This window comes from Octopus sinensis, linkage group LG7, assembly GCF_006345805.1.
Source record: "Octopus sinensis linkage group LG7, ASM634580v1, whole genome shotgun sequence".
Classification (NCBI taxonomy): Eukaryota; Metazoa; Mollusca; class Cephalopoda; order Octopoda; family Octopodidae; genus Octopus; species Octopus sinensis.
This window is the reverse complement of record NC_043003.1, coordinates 6,311,848-6,330,898: the sequence shown is the minus strand read 5'-3', so window position 1 is coordinate 6,330,898 and position 19,051 is coordinate 6,311,848. Positions and strand designations below refer to the sequence as shown.

Here is a 19,051-nt window from a genome sequence, read left to right as displayed (position 1 = left end):
TACACACACATTTGTGTATACAGATCTCTGTAGAGAAATATATACATGCATTTGGATTTAAAAATGAGAGACAACAAAATACTCAATCGGAATTTTCTTGAGCTTGTTCATTGATTTGGAAGCTGGAACTTGTCTGAGTTGTTCCTGTGAGTTTGGCCGTTTCCATTCCAGGAGAGATGCAGGAAATGCAGAGTAGTCACCGAATGTTTGAAAAAGTTCATATATTACATATATATATATATATATGTGTGTGTGTAATATAAAAGTAATGTATATATGTAGATATAGTATAAACACTATTGTATGTGTGTTGACACTGATTGAAAAATGAGAAAAAACCCCAAAAGCTTGAATTTGCTTGGCAGACAACCATTGATATAAAAATGTGGCATCAAAGCCTCAGAATCATCATTCTTGATAAACATTTCTACAGCAAACACACAGTGTCTACTGGTCCAGGATCATCCAAGAAAGTAACTGAAATGAAATAATGGTAAAACATTAGCTACATGAAAATACTCTTACCACATGTTTAGCTTTTATTTGTGCTTCACTAATGGCAGGTGCAGTTGAGATGTTTTTGTTTTGTGCTGCACTTTGGGTGTCTGTGTATAAATTGGTTTTATGATTTTTTTCTTTATAGATATGTCTGTACATATGCGTACACACGTGCACACACAGTTGGTTGCCTTCAGCTTCTGTCTTTCTGATTTGCTCACAAGGTTTAGAGAAGACACTTGCCCTAGGTGCCATACTGCGGGACCTGAAGGTCTTTTAGTTTAGAAGTACACTTTGCAACCTCGTCACTCTCCCCCCTTCTTCATCAAGTCATAGATATAGGTGTGTGTATGATAAAGGCGGCGAGCTAGCAGACACGTTAGCGCACCGGTCGAAACACTTAGCGGTATTTCATCTGTTGTTACGTTCTGAGTCCAAATTCCGCTGAGGTCGACTTTGCCTTTCATCCTTTTGGGGTCGATAAATAAAGTACCAGTTATACACTGGATCGATGTAATCAACTTAATCCCTTTGTCCTTGTTTGTCCCCTCTGTGTTTAGCCCCTTGTGGGTAATAAAGAAATAGGTATTTCGTCTGTTGTTACATTCTGAGTTCAAATTCCACCGAGGTCGACTTTGCTTTTCATCCTTTTGGGGTCGATAAATAAAGTACCAGTTTTGCACCGGGGTCGATGTAATTGACTTAATCCCTTTGTCTGTCCTTGTTTGTCCCCTCTATGTTTAGCCCCTTGTGGGCAATAAAGAAATATATAGGGGTGTGTATGTATGTGTGTGTGTATAAAATCTTTGTGATTTGAGGATGATTTGTCTGCTGTTGGTAAAGAGGGAACTGATCCCGAGGGGCAGGGTTTCCCCCAGCCTTCATACTAACAAAGATCCCTTTTCTTTAAATTAATTTCCCCATCGACCCAGCTGTTGATATTTGTCGACTTAAAACAATTTTGAACTTACCACATGCCCACCACTCACAGTGCAGTGGATTAATATGAATATGTAACCTGGTAACATGTTAGTTTGTCAACCCATTGATAAAGGGTTCAAGTCCTCCTATGGTAGCATCAGTTCCAAATATATTAAACTAAATATTGTTTCATACAGTTCTATATTTAAGAGGTGAAGAATTATGTACATTATTTACAGTTTGCAGATATTTGTTCTCATCTCGTTTGTTGTTAACACAACATTTCGGCTGATATACCCTCCAGCCTTCTTCAGGTGTTTTGGGGAAATTTCGAACATGGGTTCTCATTCCTAAGGTATTTTTCGATGTTATTAAGATTCAAAGCACTGACCTGAATAATAATAACATCAAAAAATACCTTAGGAATGAGAACCCAGGTTTGAAATTTCCCCCAAGACACCCGATGAAGGCTGGAGGGTCTATCAGCCGAAATGTTAACAACAAACAAGATGAGGACAAATATCCACCAAATGTAAATAATGTAAATATTGTTTATATTAAGAATTAGTCGTTAACCTATGTTAAATATTTGTTTTATTTCAATGGATTTATTGTTTTGCTCGTAGAATTCATATATATATATATATACACACACTCATCCACTTCTGTTTTTGAGTCTATATTTTTAAACTTAGAAATAATTGATGGCCCCATATTAAGCATGAAACATAAACCCTTTATGGAAAAAAAAAACAATCAATAAATTTGACACAAAAAATAGTTCTTCATGAAATACCAAAGAAAATATTTGAAATTCTGTTAAATCTGAATTCAGCAAAGAAAAGTGTGTTTGTGTGTGTGTGTGTGTGTGTACACACCCACACACAAAACAAGCTTCCACAGTTTCTGTCTCCCAAATTCACTCACATGTGGTATTAGGAAATCCATGGTTCAGAGGACCCTTGCTCTTAATGCCATGCAGACAGATTTGAACTCAAAACCACATCAGCAGCATTAAGGAAGCAATTACTTAACCCTTATTTAAATGCTTCTATCATTGTTAACCCTTGTTCACACAGCTCCTATAATTAGTCCACTTTAACCCTTATTTCACTGTTAGTCCCTTAATTTCATTATTGTTTCATTTACCAATCATTTTTTTTTTGTTATTTTTATTTCTCAGTTTTAACTATGAATCAATATAAATTCAATAAATTTATTTATTTTCGTTGTACTTGTTTTTCGTCTTATTTTTTTTTTATTTTCAAAAAAGAAAAAAAATCCTTTTAGAAGTCGTGACCAAGAAGACTTCTGATTGAAGCTGTGCCAACCATGACTATCCTGCCTAAGTCTAAACTGTCCCCTCTGCCTCTCTGTGCCCAACACAATGGAGAGTCGAGGGAGACTTGACTGCTATTTCTTGCAGCCAGACTCTATAGAGACTTTCTTCATTAGACTCTGGCCACAGTTCCATCTGTCTTATTCAGCCCCAGGTCAGTTATGATCTAACACATTCCAGATGTGACACTCACCACCTCATTTTAGGTATAAGTGTAGGACTAGGTTTATATTTTGTTGTGTTTCTAAGGAGAGATTTGGAGGAACTTTGCCATTACTAGCAGGTAAAAGGACCACATGGGTTCAGTACCATTGTGTGGCACTCTGGGCAAGGTCATTTATAGCCCCAGGCAAACCAAAGTCCTGTGAGTGGATTTTGTTCATCATTTAACGACCGATTTCCATGCTAGCATGGGTTGGACGGTGTGACTGAGGTCTGGCGAACCAGATGGCTGCACCAGGCTCCAATCTGATCTGGCAGAGTTTCTACAGCTGGATGTCCTTCCTAATGCCAACCACTCTGAGAGTATAGTGGGTGCTTTTACATGCCACTGGCACGAGGGGCTAGCCAGGTGGTACTGGCAACGGCCACGCTCAATTGGTGTTTTTACGTGTGCCACCTGCACAGGAGCTAGTCCAGCGGCACTGGCAACGACCTAAACACACCATGAATGTGTGTGTTTGTCTCTTTTTCTTGGTATCGTGTGACAGCTGTAAACGAGCGTCACTTAGAATACTGGAAATAAATGACGTCTTTTTAAAACAGTTGAGTGTTGGCACAGGAAGAACATTCAGCTGTAGGAAAGCTGTCTCGATAAATTCCATCTGACCCGTAGAAAAGTGAACATTAAAACGATGACATCGACTAGACTATATAAATAAATATACACCCGTGGTGTTTCAAGTTTCTATTTAATAACTTTGCTCCGAGTTAATTCAAGAAAAGCGAAATAATTCTGGTTACTTACCTTTACTGATGACTTTGTTGTCTCCCTTGGAAATAAGCAAATGTTTTTTCAAAAACCATTCTTGATAGACCACAGGTTCAAATCCAGGTAATCGAAGACATTTGGTAGTTATTTCTAGTCGATCAGCTGGTCCTCACTTCAGTAGAGATAGTGTTATGACTCCTGAAGAGGGCAGCAGTCTATCTCAGGTGACATTCCCCAAACACCTGATATTTATTCACATCACGAGATCAGACTGGGCCTGGTGCAGCCTCCTGGCTTCACAGACCCCGGTCAAACCGTCTAACCCATGCTAGCATGGAAAACGGACTTTAAACGATGATGGAAAGTATTTGAAGGTGTTCAGGAACAGTTTAACACACCACTACAGCCAAGGTGCCACCACCACCACTGTGCCACTGCCATTTCCTCCTTGTATTGAGTTGAAGAAAGCATTATTAAAAAAGAAAAATTAAAGATTTTTTTGATGTGGGGGAAAGGATTTTAAGAATATTTTTGATTCAGTTTTGAGGAATCACCGAAGCGTGATGGCCATTTGATGAGCAATTTGTATACGGAGAAAACTTTGGAGTTTCCAAGAGATATCATATGAAAGACATTGGTGCCATGATTGAAAAATGAAACGGTAGCAGCGGCTGATTCTGTGAGAATCTGGTTCTTGGTAAGTGTCGATAAGGCACACATTTCTCACACAGTCCCCAGCGACATCCCTGATAATGTTGTGAAAGAAAAGTTCATCAAAAGAAACATCAGGGTTTTCCCAGAAACTCATGTCATGATTAAACTGAAGGGGATAAAAAATCAAAGGGACCAACTTATTGCTAGGGCTCATTATGGAATTTTTGCTGAAGTATTTAACAAAATCTGGTTCCCAGAGGAGATAATCGTGTTCTACAGAAAAGCTAAGTCGGGAAATGGTTGGAATATCCAAGAGAAATGCCAAAAATGTTTGCTGTTGTTCTTTAACATTTTTAGAATTTACTTTCCAAATTGCGCCTAAATTTCTTTTTGTGTCATCACGACAATGAAACATCTGCAAAACACATGTGACCGAAATGGTCCCAGATTCTACAAGCTGTGGATTTTTCGGATAATGGCTTGAAACACTGACACCGATTTTCTCCAAAATTTTTGAAATGCAGTCAAAGAATTTTTTAGTGTCCGACAGCGTGTCTTTCTCTTGTGGCAGGATTCCCAGCAACTCAAGTGATACGGGGACATAGTTATCCAAAATATGGCCCTTCTTAAATACCAAACCATGTAGAAGCAGCAGTTGGTCAATGCCTACATCTTCAGTTGTAAGTAAGTCGGGTAGATTCTCCAACAGAGATGTTCTCAGGTGATATTCGGTCACAGAACACTGACCACTGCTTTGGTCAACTATAAACCCCGTTGGCTCTTTCTTTAAGTGATATACAAAGGATGAATGGTCGACAGTGGTACCTCCTTGGGGTTCTGTGAGAAAGTTTGGTGGCAATAACGATGAATTGCATTGATGGTGAATGATAAAGTCTTGAGAAGATTCCGGAACAGTTTTACAAGAGTGCAGATTAGAAAAGGCTGGTTTCAACTCAGATAAAATAGTTTTTAGAGGATGACAGCTGGATTGGGTCATAATTTGTCTGCAAAGAAAAGGAAAATCAGATATTTAAGAATCTACAAAATGTTTGGAGGAAAAAATATTAAAAGAGAACAATGGTAACAGAACAGGAAAATTATACAGTTGTACGGATAAAACAGGTTTTAGTTAAAACAAGTGTTGGATTATATAGGTTTTCGATAAAATACTCTTTACTCTTTTTACTTGTTTCAGTTATTTGACTGTGGCCATGCTGGAGCACTGCTTTTTAGTTGAGCAAATCGAACCCAGAACTTATTCTTTGTAAGCCTAGTACTTATTCCATCGGTCTCTTTTGCCGAACCGCTAAGTTACGGGGAGGTAAACACACACACCAGCATCGGTTGTCAAGCGATGTTGGAGGGGCAAACACAGACATACAAATATATACACATACACATATATATATACATATATACGATGGGCTTCTTTCAGTTTCCGTCTACCAAATCCACTCACAAGGCTTAAGTCGGCCCGAGGCTATAGTAGAAGACACTTGCCTAAGGTGCCACGCAGTGAGACTGAACCCGGAACCATGTGGTTGGTAAGCAAGCTACTTAACACACAAAACAAGTTTTAGAAAAATTGTTCATCTAATTTTTTTACAAGAATATTTCTTTATCCAAATATAAAATGAAATTTAATAAACTGTAAAAATATAAAGCAGAGGTTATGATGTCATTACTGAAGCCTTTATTGACTTTGTTAAAAAGGAACAAAGAAATGTAATAAGGAATGAGATTATTAGAATAGAGGAAATTAAATTAAAAACTTTTAGAGAAATAAAATATTTTTGAAAATTTAGGTTTAAGGCCAGTAATTTGGGATGTCAACAACTCCAGCTTTTGGAAAGAACTTTTTTACTGGCCCTAGAGGGATGAAAGATAAAGCTGAACTTAGCAGGATCTGAACACAGAATGCAAAGATCCCAAACACCAATGATACTGTCAACTTACGGATCTTAAAAAAATATAAAATTTAGAAAAAAAAAAAAATTAAGAAAATCATCATCATCGTCTTCACCACTGATGCTGCATTCCACCTCTTCCTCATCACCATCTTTACACTTTGAGTTCAAATACTGCTGAGGTTCACTTTGCCTTTCATCCTTTGGGGGTCAATGAATAAGTACCAGTTGAGTGCTGGAGGTCGATGTAATTGACAAGGCCCCAACACCTCAAAATTTCAGGCTTTGTATGTATTGTTGAATCATCATCATTGTCGTCCGTTTTCCATGCTAGCATGGGTTGGACGGTTCGTCTGGGAAGCCAGGAGGCTGCACCAGGCTCCAGTCTGATCTGGCAGTGTTTCCACAGCTGGATGCCCTTCCTAATGCCAACCACTCTGTGCATGTAGTGGGTGCTTTTTACGTGCCAGGCGAGGCTGGCAACGGCCACGATCGGTTGGTGCCTTTTATGTGCCATCGGCACAGAGGCCAGTCATTCAACAAATATTTCTTTGGCAATCATCCGACCCCTGTGTCCACTTATAAATCATATAGAGAGATTATTTCTAATGTTCAGTTTTCCCCTCACACCAACTTATACTCTAATGTACTCAGACACCCAGCTGGGCATGCTTGCCACATTTCAGTCCTGCCCTTGAATATCCTCCACATTTCTCAGTTATGTTTAACCCCAAGTCCTTCCCAATCCAGCAGACCAGTGATTAAAACGTTCCAGGCATGACCACCTTGTCTTTATAAGTCTAGAGTTACATTGGACAATGTGTCTTTCATATAAAGACAGTAAGGTGTGATTAGAGGTGGATTTGCTGCTATTTCTAGCTGACCAAACGATCAGGAAAAGGTTCCACATTGTTTTGATATGTACCAGTAATATCCTTGGGTGAAATCAATGAACTACAAAAAGAAACCAATATCAAGTGTGACTTACTTGTAGTTGTGAAGTTTTGAGTAAAGGTAAGGTGGAGCGTTGAGTGTCCCCTTGAGGAAGGGGAGAGGTTTGAGTTGAAGAGTGTGAGGGACACTCACCGACTCCTGAAGCTGGAAAACATGAGTGAGGCCTCCAGTTGTTGAGAAACCCTTGTCTTGACTTCTGTAATAACAACAACAGAGAAAGTTAATGGATTTTGGGGTTTTAGGGAATTAGTAGGGGTGACTCAGGGAGCAGAAAGGAGTTGTACTAAAGGGTTCGTGAGAAATACCTCCCTTAAGAGAGAGAGAGAGAGAGAGAGAGAAAGGGATGGCTAGTGATGGGCATGGGTGAAGGGAGAGGACATGAACAGGTCTTACAATCATCATCATCGTTTAACGTCCGCTTCCCATGCTAGCATGGGTTGGACAATTTTGACTGAGGGCTGGCGAACCAGATGGCTGAACCAGGCCCCAATCTTGATCTGGCAGAGTTTCTACAGCTGGATGCCCTTCCTAATGCCAATAACCTTCATTTCACAGATGTCAAGGGAAAAGGGGTTAGGGACAGGTCCAGTGTTGTTGTTCATTACATAAAAGGGATGGGAATTGAAGAAGGCTTATCTTCATCCTTTATCCATGGTGATAGAATGAAATTGGACTAACAGGAACCCAATAAGCGAAAGACCCAAATGAAGACATTATCCATCTCAGCTCCCTTCACCACCACCACCCTTTTAACATTTCTGTTTTGCTGATAGGGGTGGATCAGTCTATTCCGATGCTGGATATTGCCCCTCATTATTTATTAACTTGTTTGTGAGGATCGGGTTCTTAGGTTAAAATTGAGTCGACAAACCTGAAGCCTGTGCAGGAATATTCCGAGTAAAGATCTGCTTGGAATGGAAGAACTTTGGTAAGAATTAGGCTGGAGTCTGCTGCCATGGACACAACTTGCCAGGTGTCTGGCCAGAGTCTCTGGACACTGTCGACAGGGGTTCCACCTTGACCCTTTGCCAGGGTCACCATGATTTCACCAGATGGAGACAAAATGGACGAAGCACTAGAGAAATAGAAATACAGAAAGTGACATGACCACCACAACATCACTGTACAATGATCACCATGGCAACACCAAATAATATTACTACCACCACACAACCACCAACACAATGAAGACTATAATCATAACACTACTACCACCACCACACAACCATCATAAACTTAATTACCAATCATTAATTATTGCACAGCTCCCCCTGGTGAGATGTACCCCCTTATAATTCCTATTAATTATATCTAGGAATACTGGGACACAGAATGGAAAGTGACTTTGAGAGAGATTCAATTTTGTGATGAGAACAGACTGGAGGCTGAGAGTCTGGATGAGATTAATTTAGGTTTTTGTTTCAACATGATGACCTTTCTGTAACAAACTCTGCTCTTAAAGATTTGCCTGTCACCACCCCTCCCAACTTCTATCTACACTGTCCCCTCTGTTGGGCCCCTATTAGGAAGACTTTCCATCTCCCAGGCATTTCCTAATTGAATGGAAATAGTAGTTAAGACACCCGTGCTGGTGACACGTAAAAGCACCAACCGATCGTGGGCATTTGCCAGTCTCCTCTGGCCCCCATGCTGGTGGTACATAAAAAGCACCCACTACACTCACAGAGTGGTTGGACGGTTCGACCGGGGTCTGGGAAGCCAGGAGGCTGCACCAGGCTCCAGTCTGATCTGGCAGTGTTTCTACAGCTGGATGCCCTTCCTAACGCCAACCACTCTGTGAGTGTAGTGGGTGCTTTTTATGTGCCACTTGCACAGGTGCCAGGGGAGGCTGGCAACGGCCACGATCAGTTGGTGCTTTTTACGTGCCACCGGCATGGAAGCCAGTCATGGTGGCACTGGCATCGACCACGTATGGATGGTGCATTTTACGTGTAACCGACACGGAAGCCAGTCAAGGCGGCGCTGGCATTGGCCACCAATGTAAGAAATATTGTAAACCACTGAATGGTTCTCATCGCTATATTGGGTCTCTCTCAAAGTTACTTTCCATTCTGTGTCCCAGTATTCCTAGATATAATAAATAGGAATTATAAGGGGGTACATCTCACCAGGGGGAGCTGTGCAATAATTAATGATTGGTAATTGAGTTTATGATGGTTGTGTGGTGGTGGCCTGTAGCTAATGGTGCCTGGAAATAAAATATACAACAAAAAATTATGTAAAAAAAAAAAACTTATTTTTCTGACCTTTTAAAGAAATTTCTCAAAAGTGCTCGGTTCTTTTTGTTGTTTGATTTGCCGCCAACGTGAGGGAAGTTGAAAATGATTCTTTCAAAGGCCTCATTCTTTAGCTCAATGTCTTGGTGTAACTTTGTGGCATCTAAGTCTAAGATAACTTGGCATCCTGTATAGGGAGGCAGTGAGACACAAGATATGATGACGATGATGATGACAGAGCAATTTCAAAATAGTACAATATTTTAGTTTACATACATACACAAATATATATATATATATATATATATATATATAGGGAGAGTTTACGAAAAAAACCAAGATGAAGACAGGTGGTGTACAAAACGAGCAGATGTATTAGTATAACGCTTAGGAATAGAAAAAGTCTTTTACGTTTCGAGCCTATGCTCTTCTACAGAAAGGGACACAAAAAACAAGGAGAGAAAAAATGTGTGTAGTGGCTAACGATCTATCATCAATCATATGTGTATTGTTGCTGATTTTTAGTAGGTTGAGCAACCCTGTACAGCAGCCTGTGTCCTCCTATGATCTTCAAATGTGTTATTTGAAGTGGGCTGAAGAAGTGCCTGCATATCTTAAAAAAACTTCGGTGATTTCTAAATGCACCAAACCAGTGCATGTGTAGTCCACTGTGTGCACCTTCCAACAACATCGGTTTGGGTTCAGTCCTGCAGACTGTCATCATACGTCTACTTTCCATGCTAGCATGGGTTGAATGGTTTGACCGGGGTCTGGGAAGCCAGGAGGCTGCACCAGGCTCCAGTCTGATTTGGCAGTGTTTCTACAGCTGGATGCCCTTCCTAACACCAACCACTCTGTGAGTGTAGTCGGTGCTTTTTATGTGCCACCGGCACAGGTGCCTGGGAAGGCTGGCAAAGGCCACGATTGGTTGGTGCTTTCTACGTGCCACCGGCACGGAAGCCAATCTAGGCGGTGCTGGCATCGGCCACAAACGGTTGGTGCTTTTTTACTTGCCACCGGCATGGAAGTCAGTCAAGGTGGTGCTGGCATCGACCACGTACAGATGGTGGTTTTTTACGTCCCACCGGTATGGGTGCCAGGGGAGGCTGGCACCCGTACCGGTGGGACGTAAAAAACCACCATCTGTACGTGGTCGATGCCAGCACCACCTTGACTGACTTCCATGCCGGTGGCAAGTAAAAAAGCACCAACCGTTTGTGGCCGATGCCAGCACCGCCTAGACTGGCTTCCGTGCCGGTGGCACGTAGAAAGCACCAACCAATCGTGGCCTTTGCCAGCCTTCCCAGGCACCTGTGCCGGTGGCACATAAAAAGCACCCACTACACTCACAGAGTGGTTGGTGTTAGGAAGGGCATCCAGCTGTAGAAACACTGCCAAATCAGACTGGAGCCTGGTGCAGCCTCCTGGCTTCCCAGACCCCGGTCAAACCATTCAACCCATGCTAGCATGCAAAGCAGACGTATGATGACAGTCTGCAGGACTGAACCCGAACTGATGTTGTTGGAAGGTGCGTGGACTACACATGTTTAGTACCCTGTGGGCAATAAAGAAATTAATACTCTGGTGCCCCAACAAAAAGATACTAAAACTGTGAACAGACACTCTCAGCTTTTTTTAAAAGTTTATTCTGTATTTCCATCATCATTTAACATCCACTTTTCCTTGCTTGTATGGGTCAGATGGAACTCGTTGAGGCAGATTTTCTACAAGGGACACTGCTTCTATGATGAGGACACTCGTTTACAACTGTTGCATGATCTCAACCTAAGAAGACACACACACACACATGTATTGGATTCTGCTGTCGCACACCACACACAACAGGCTTGCTTCAGTTTCTGCTGACAGGGTCCATGCAGGAGGCTTTGATCAGTCCAAGGCTATAGTAGAATTCCATTTCCCCAAGACTGGCTTCCATGCTGGTGGCACGTAAAAAGCACCAACCGATTGTGGCCATTGGACTGATCAAAGCCTCCTGCATGGACCCTGTAAGTGGTCCTTAATTTATCGACCCCAGTGCGTAAGAGGTCCTTAATTTATCGTCCCCCGAAAGGATGAAAGGCAAAGTCGACTTTGGTGGAATTTGAACTCAGAACGTAACAGCAGACGAAATACTGCGAAGCATTTCACCTGGCGTTCTAACAATTCTGCCAACTCGCTGCCATGGGATACCATAATATCAAAATATTGAAATATTGCTGGTGTTGAAGTTGTCTCATTGGTTCACAGGGTATAATTCTCTGATGAGACGGAGTTGATGATGGGTGGATGAAAAATGAAGCCAGTCTTGGCAGGATTTAAAAGCTAGAATGGAAAGGGACGAAAACCATGAAAGATTTTCCCTGATGCTCTACCGATTTTACACAGTGTTGTCTTGTGATTGGACATAAAAATGATTTCTGATCTTAGACATAAAGACAGAAATTAGGGGTCCAGAACACAATGATATAAAGAGACCCCAGAAAGGTACTACTAGCGAACAGTGGTCCCAGTGCGCGCACACGCGTAGTCTTGCATACGCGCTAGCTAGTCGTAAGTAGTCGATCCTACAACGACTACCTAGCAAAGTAAATAAAACACAAAATAAATAATTTATTTACACAAAGTAAATAAAACACAAAAACACAAAGTAAGGATCGACTAGTCACGACTAACTGGCGCGGATGCGCGAATATGCGAGTGCGCGCACCGGGACCACTATTCTCAAGTAGGACCCGCCAGAAATTTATCAGGTCTCCATTTAATGGCTCCCACCCCAAAAAAGTGTGAAAGACGACATTGATCTTGGTAGGAGTGGAACTCAGATCATAACGTAATATTACAATATATTTAGACCACTTCTGTACCAACTCCGCCAGATCCTCGAAAGGTTTTGCATAAATGCACACGCGCTACTCATTATGACAGACGGTGTTGTTAATGATTGTAGAAAGGCAAACAGAAAAAAAACGATCAAAATTAAACTACTATTAGACGTAAGGGAAACAACTCTGGTATTCGGCCAAAGAGTTACCCCGCTTTAGTGTTGTTGATTTCTAACCTGAGCTTAGCTCGGATCTTTTCACTTTGACCGACAGATTTTTAAAATAATTTCTTTGTAATTTAAACACTTTCAAACCTCGTATACTGGTAGAATGTGTTTATAAAACATCTTTTTCTCTTGGCTTTCTTGAGAAAATTCTGTAGTTTGTAAGCTATTTGTTGTTTAATTTCTTGCATTTCGCAATTTCAACCAATCAATGACGTCTATTGAGGTGAATACAATTTCTGCTGTAGGTTGTCAGCAATATTTTCTGGCGGTGCACAAGTACTAGTAAGGCGACGCGGTATATGTATGTATTTGTGTGTCTGTTTCCCCCCACCACCACCATCACTTCACAACTGATGTTGGTGTGTTTATTCCCACGTAACTTAGCAGTTCGGCACAAGAGACTGATAAAATAAGTACTAGAATAACAAGCTCCAGCATGGTCACAATCAAATGACTGAAATAAGTAAAAAAATAAAAGAATTTGACATTTTATATTACATATTTGATGACTATACACTAATCAGTATAAATCAAAATCAAATTTGATGACTGGCGTCTGTGTTAGCAGGGTGCAAAGAGCTCCATTTAAGTGTGATCATTGACAGAGCAGCTAACCGGCTTCTGTGCCAGTGGCACATAAAAGACACCATTCAAGCGTGATCGTTACCAGCATTACCTTACTGGCACCTGTGCCGTTGGCATGTGTAAAAAGATTCGAGTGAGGTCATTGCCAGTACCGCCTGACTGGCCCCGTGGCGGTGACATGTAAAAAGCACCCACTACACTCTTAGATTGGTTGGCATTAAGAAGGGCATCCAGCTGTAGAAACTCTGCCAGATCAAGATTGGAGCCTGGTGCAGCCATCTGGTTCACCAGCCCTCAGTCAAAATCGTCCAACCCATGATAGCATGGAAAGTGGACGTTAAATGATGATGATGATGGGTTAAGGTTAGGGTTATATAATCCTTTTCATTTTAACATACAGTTTCCCATGCTTGCATGGGTTAGACATAATTTGCTGTTATAGACCTTCGACAGCTGGATACCTTTCCTGTCACCAACCCTCACTCACTTCCCCATTGCAAGCGAAGGAGTCTGTTTGTATGATGGTGACACTCGTTTATAACTATCATGTGACATCAAAACAGAGGAGGCACACACACACACAGAGTGGCCCAAAAGTCGGTTTTGTCTTGCTCGATTACGTTTTGGTTGTTTTGCTAAATTTTTCTTGAGAACATTTCTTAGTGGTAAGACCATAGCGGATCTATTTCTAGCATAAGGGTGTCCACATAGTAGTTTCCCTCTATGTGTATATATATATATATATATATATGTATATATTTGATGGACTATATATAAATTGTATACTAGACATACAAGCAACTGATGGACCCTCGACTAGGTCATTCAGTCTACTAGAAATAGCTGCCAAACTATCTTCAAATCACGTCATACTGCTTTAAAAAAAATGTAAGCCATACTGGATAATGGAGTCCCAGATACACAATGTCTGAATAAAAGAAAAGGATGTTCACAGCCAGAACATTTTTGTTGAAGAGGTGATCTTTCACCCTGGATCATTTATGATGATGTGACCTGAGGTCAAACAAGAACATGGACACCAATGTGTTTGGGCTTTGTTAGTTGACCTGCAAACTGAGGCTATTTTCAAACTTAACATCAACAACACTAATTCCATTAACCTAGGATGACCTCCAAAGGTCATGGCCACTGACTTGCTTCTGCTGAGAATTTGGAAACAAATTTGGGAAAACCTTAAGGAATCAAATTGACAGAAAACACAAAATATTTTTAAAATATGCAATATTTCAAAAATGTTGCAAACCTTTTTCTTTGAGTTTTTCCATGTTAATGCAGGCATTTTTGTATCTTTTGATAGATTCTTCAGTTTCCAAGTTGCTGGTGACAATACTGGACGGTTCCACATAATTGGTGAGGGCCAATGTAAAAGAGAAATCGCCGTCACCCACGAGAAGAAGTTTGGAACTATCAAAGACGGGTTGGTTCATCGATAATGTCTACTGAAAATAGAGAATAAAATTAGTATTTTATAAGAAATTTAACTGAATTACATTTGGGGTCCATAAAAAGTGAGGGGGGGGGGTAATTAATGTTTGAGATGGAATGGTGAATGTTTGTCCATTGTTGCTTGTGTTGTCGAAAGTTAGAGTCTCATGCCTATTTCTTTACTACCCACAAGGGGCTAAACACAGAAGTGACAAACAAGGACAGACAAACGGATTAAGTCGATTATATCGACCCCAGTGCGTAACTGGTACTTATTTAATCGACCCCGAACGGATGAAAGGCAAAGTCGACCTTGGCGGAATTTGAACTCAGAACGTAACGGCAGACGAAATACTGCTAAGCATTTTGCCCGGCGTGCTAACGTTTCTGCCAGCTCGTCGCCTTAAAGTTAGAATCTCATGCCGACGTACATATGTATACATTCACAAGACATGCAGGTATACACTAAAAGGTTCGGCAAGCAAAAAAAAAAAAGCCCCGACAGAATATGGACCAGACTTTAAAAAAATAAAAATAAAATACTGGTGTTGTTAATTCGTGCGATTAAAATTCTTCAACGATAAACCTAACCCAGGTACTAGCGAACAATGGTCCCGGTGCGCGCACTCGCGCTAGCTAGTCGTAAGTAGTCGATCCTACAACGACTTGCGCGTATGTTTGTATTCCAAGGCTGAATACTTATCAAAGAAAATTGAATAATATTTTTCGAACAAAGTAAATAATTTTTTAAACTAAGTAAATTAATTATTTTTATAAACAAACTAAGGTTAGGGTTAAAAAGTCGTTTAGGATCGACTACTAACGACTAGCTAGCGCGGATGCGCGAGTGCGCGCACCGGGTCCACTGTTCGCTAGTAGTACCGGTAAAAGCTACACATCTCGACAGATTCCGGGCTGAGTGAGGAAACCAAATTACACTCCATCGACATGAGACATGAAATAACACTTGGGTATTTTATTGTCTTTCCTCGTGAATTTCATTCCATCACAACACGTGGGATGTTGTGAAGAAATCTGAAGAAAAACTGAAGAAATCTTAGCAAAGTTTTAAAAAGCAATCGCAGAAATCTTTACCAAATAGACTGGGGTGGATGGAGAAATTATAAAATAAAAGATAATTAAAAAAAAGAAAAGCATGAAAGACGAAATAAAACAATTTTTATGTGAAACGAGAAGTTTTAATAGAAAAATACTTACTTTTCGTGGGTTGACACCGGCGGTGATGACTTTCAGATTTAAACTTTGAATTAAGTTCCAGGGGGATAAATAACTAAATGCGGATTATTGGTTTAAGTACGAAGAGGAAGAGGAGGAGGAGAATAAAGAAGAGGTTGTAGAGTTTATGGCTTCTTTTAGAAAGAAATGTTTTTGGCAAAGGGAATTAATTTTTCATTACTAGCTATATACACTCACATACATATATATATAAACACATACATATACACACACATGTATGTGTGTATATATATATATATATATAATCCTGCATACATATATATATATACATACACATGTGCATGCACACACATAGATACATATGTATGCATGCATATACACACACGCAAATATATGTATGTGTGTTAATGTATCCGTATGTACCTCTCTCTATCTCTTTCTCTCTGCATATATACATACGTGTGTGTGTGTGTGTGTGTGTCTGTGTATTTGTCCCCCCACCGTCGCTTGACAACCTATGTTGGTGTGTTTACGTCCCCGTAACTTAGCGGTTCGTCAAAAGGGATCGATAGAATAAGTACTAGGCTTATAAAGAACTAGCAGTATCGCCCGGCGTTGCTCGGGTTTGTAAGGGAAATAACTATATAAGCATTTTTAGAGAGTGATAGCCAAAAGATAGCAAAAAATGCATTAAAAATGGAAAAAAAATTATGGTAAATTTTTTAAAATATCGTTGACTCATCGTAGACATTTTTAGAGAGTTACTTCCCTTATATAATAGCGAAAAAATGCATTAAAATGGAAAAAAATTATGGTAAATTTTTTTTTAAATCGTAGACTCATCGTAGACGCGCGCTAATACCCAGAAGGGCTCGATATGAATCACGACTATAAGATACCCGGTTTTGGTTAAACTGCACCGCAAAATGTGGGAGTAGTTAGGAATCTAAATTGTAGGAGACAGACACACAACTTCACTTTTATATATAAAGATAAGTCAAATGACTGAAACACGTAAAAGAATAATCGTTAGTCCGACATAATATATTCTGTTTCGTCCATGGCTCTAAATGCGAAACAATATTATATTTTGTCTAAGACTTACCTTCGAGAACTTTCTTCCAAGTAGCCAAGCAAAGCTTCTCTTTGAACTTGCCACTAACTTGAATAATGTTCTTTTCCTTGTGCCAGCTATTAGAGTGCGGCCATGCTGGGGCATAAATGTTCTTCTTTCTTGGTTTGGCTTCGCGAACGAAGACTTACCGGAAGTCGATATTCACGTCTGTTGCAAGCGTGCCGATGGCCGACCAGTCCGATTTGGGACAAACAGGAAAGAGCGCAGAAGCTGCAATGGGAAGCTTAGGCTGATGAAGGTTGGTTGTTGTGTCGTTGTTTCTTCTCCTTTCTTTCGTGTCGGAAAGAATAGTCCTTTGGGTGACTTCAAAAGAGACTGCTACCCGGAGGACAATGAGGTGACATGCTGCACGGCTGTGTCTGTGTAGGCAACCCAGACAACAGCTTTTGTCTGCGAAAAGTAGCTCAAGGATGGGTGACTCTTGCGCTCCAGTGTGAACTTGCAGGCCTCCCAGTGTTTGAAGTGGTGGATGACGTCTATTGTGGTGAATACAATTTCTGCCGTATTTTGTCAACAACATTTTCTGGCGGTGTTGTTAACAAAATACGGCAGAAATTGTATTCACCTCATTAGACGTCATTGATTGGTTGAAATTGCCGAAATGCAAGAAATTAAACAACAAATAGCTTACAAACTACAGAATTTTCTCAAGAAAGCCAAGAGAAAAAGATGTTTTATGTAACACATTCTACCAGTATAAGAAGTTTAAAAGTGTTTAGTTACAAAGAAATTATTTTAAAAATCTGCCGGTCAAAATGAAAAGATCCGAAGTGGTTGCTATCAGTACGGAACTGTATGTAGATGTCGCCTTCGCTGTCTGCTGGAGCATCATTCAGATGAGAATGGTTCAAAGGGACAGCACAAGGACACAGACCTGCTCCACACAGTTGCCAATAAAGAAGGACTCAGAAAGGGTGTACCTGACCCGGCGCTAGCAATTTCCACCTAGCCGGATGAACATGTCGAAGAGTCTGTGGAGACATCCAAGACGTTCTAGGAACCTAAATAGACATAGTGAGGGAGGTGTGGATCTTTTTGCTTTTGTTGTTGTTTGACCACGTTAGAAGGTACTTGTTGAGGGCGGTTTACCAACTGGGTTATTGGAGACGAGCTTTGATTACGCCGCTTTTTCTAGACCTCTCTCTGTATGGAGAAGCAGTGTCGGCCTTAAAAAGAGCTGACTGATCGTTCAGGTGCTACTGAGCGATGTTGTCATCCCCAGGTCAACATCAGGCAACCATACCCTTGGTTCGTTTGCATGAAGGATTGGGGGTTATGACCTCCAGTGACATCATTCACCTCCCATTTTCTCCCTGTTTCCATCGCTACAAGACTTGAGAAGACATGTGGAGGTTGGGAACAGTGACGCATCTGTCTTGAAAGTAATGACAGCCTTTGAGAAAGAGGGGAAAATCTCCTCGTCGAAACACAACTCTGGAAGAAAATCAAAACTTTCAAATAGGGACCGTCGAACTCTTGCACGAATTGTTAGAAAGGATCACAAAAGTACAGCTCCCAAAATTATTGCAGAGCTTAATGACCACTTCGAGAACCCAGTTTCCACAAAAACTGCACAAAGCCGGATTTCACGGGAGGGCTGCAATCAGAAAACCACTACTTTCAAAAACAAACGTTGCAAAGCGTTTATAGTGGAGTAAAAACCTACAGAATTGGTCCCTAGAGCAATGGAAGAATGTTATTTTCTCGGACGAGTCATCCTTTACCTTATTTCTGACCACCGGCCGAGTATACGTGTGGAGACAGCTAAAAGAAGCATTTGACCCAGACTTCCAACTGTTGAACATGGAGGAGGATCTGTAATGATCTGAGATGCCACGTCTTGGAAATCCGCCGGCTCAATGGCTTCTCTTCATGGCAGAATTAATAGTCAAGACTATTTAAGCATTTTATCTGATCAAATTCATCCTATAGTTGCAGAACTGTTTCCGGAGGGAAACGCGATCTTTCAGGATGATAATGTACCAATTCACGCAGCTAAAGTTGTTACTGAATGGCACGAGGCTCATTCTAGTGGAGTTGAACATCTTATCTGGCTACCACAGTCCCAAGATCTCAATATTATCGAACATTTATGGTGCATTTTAGAAAAACAAGTAAGGAGTCGATATCCTCCACCATCATCACTATAAGAACTGGAGACTATTTTAGCTGGAGAATAAAAAAAAAATTCCTTT

At 40.7% G+C, this 19,051-nt stretch overlaps 1 protein-coding gene and 1 long non-coding RNA gene across 3 annotated transcripts in view; both read right to left on the bottom strand.

Annotated features, from left to right (window-relative positions):
- Positions 1–273: 273 nt before the first annotated feature.
- Positions 274–19,051, bottom strand: part of LOC118764158 — a 21,660-nt gene continuing 2,882 nt past the window's right edge. Inside the window, exon 3 of the long non-coding RNA XR_004999942.1 lies at positions 274–605. This is a non-coding gene — a long non-coding RNA (uncharacterized LOC118764158). The remainder of the gene's footprint in view (positions 606–19,051) is intronic.
- LOC115214186 (ferredoxin-fold anticodon-binding domain-containing protein 1 homolog) lies at positions 3,778–15,779 on the bottom strand. 2 transcript variants are annotated; one of them, XM_029783285.2, is made up of 6 exons: positions 15,743–15,779; positions 14,343–14,538; positions 9,472–9,628; positions 8,076–8,279; positions 7,239–7,400; positions 3,778–5,347 (listed from the first exon to the last, which is right to left on the bottom strand). In XM_029783285.2, exons 2-6 carry the CDS (start codon positions 14,524–14,526, stop codon positions 4,240–4,242), a joined length of 1,815 nt encoding a protein of 604 aa, XP_029639145.1. In that variant the 5' UTR covers positions 14,527–14,538; positions 15,743–15,779; the 3' UTR covers positions 3,778–4,239. The 2 variants fall into 2 exon arrangements, with proteins under 2 accessions (XP_029639145.1, XP_036360364.1); XM_036504471.1 differs by lacking the exon at positions 15,743–15,779 and adding an exon at positions 15,349–15,727.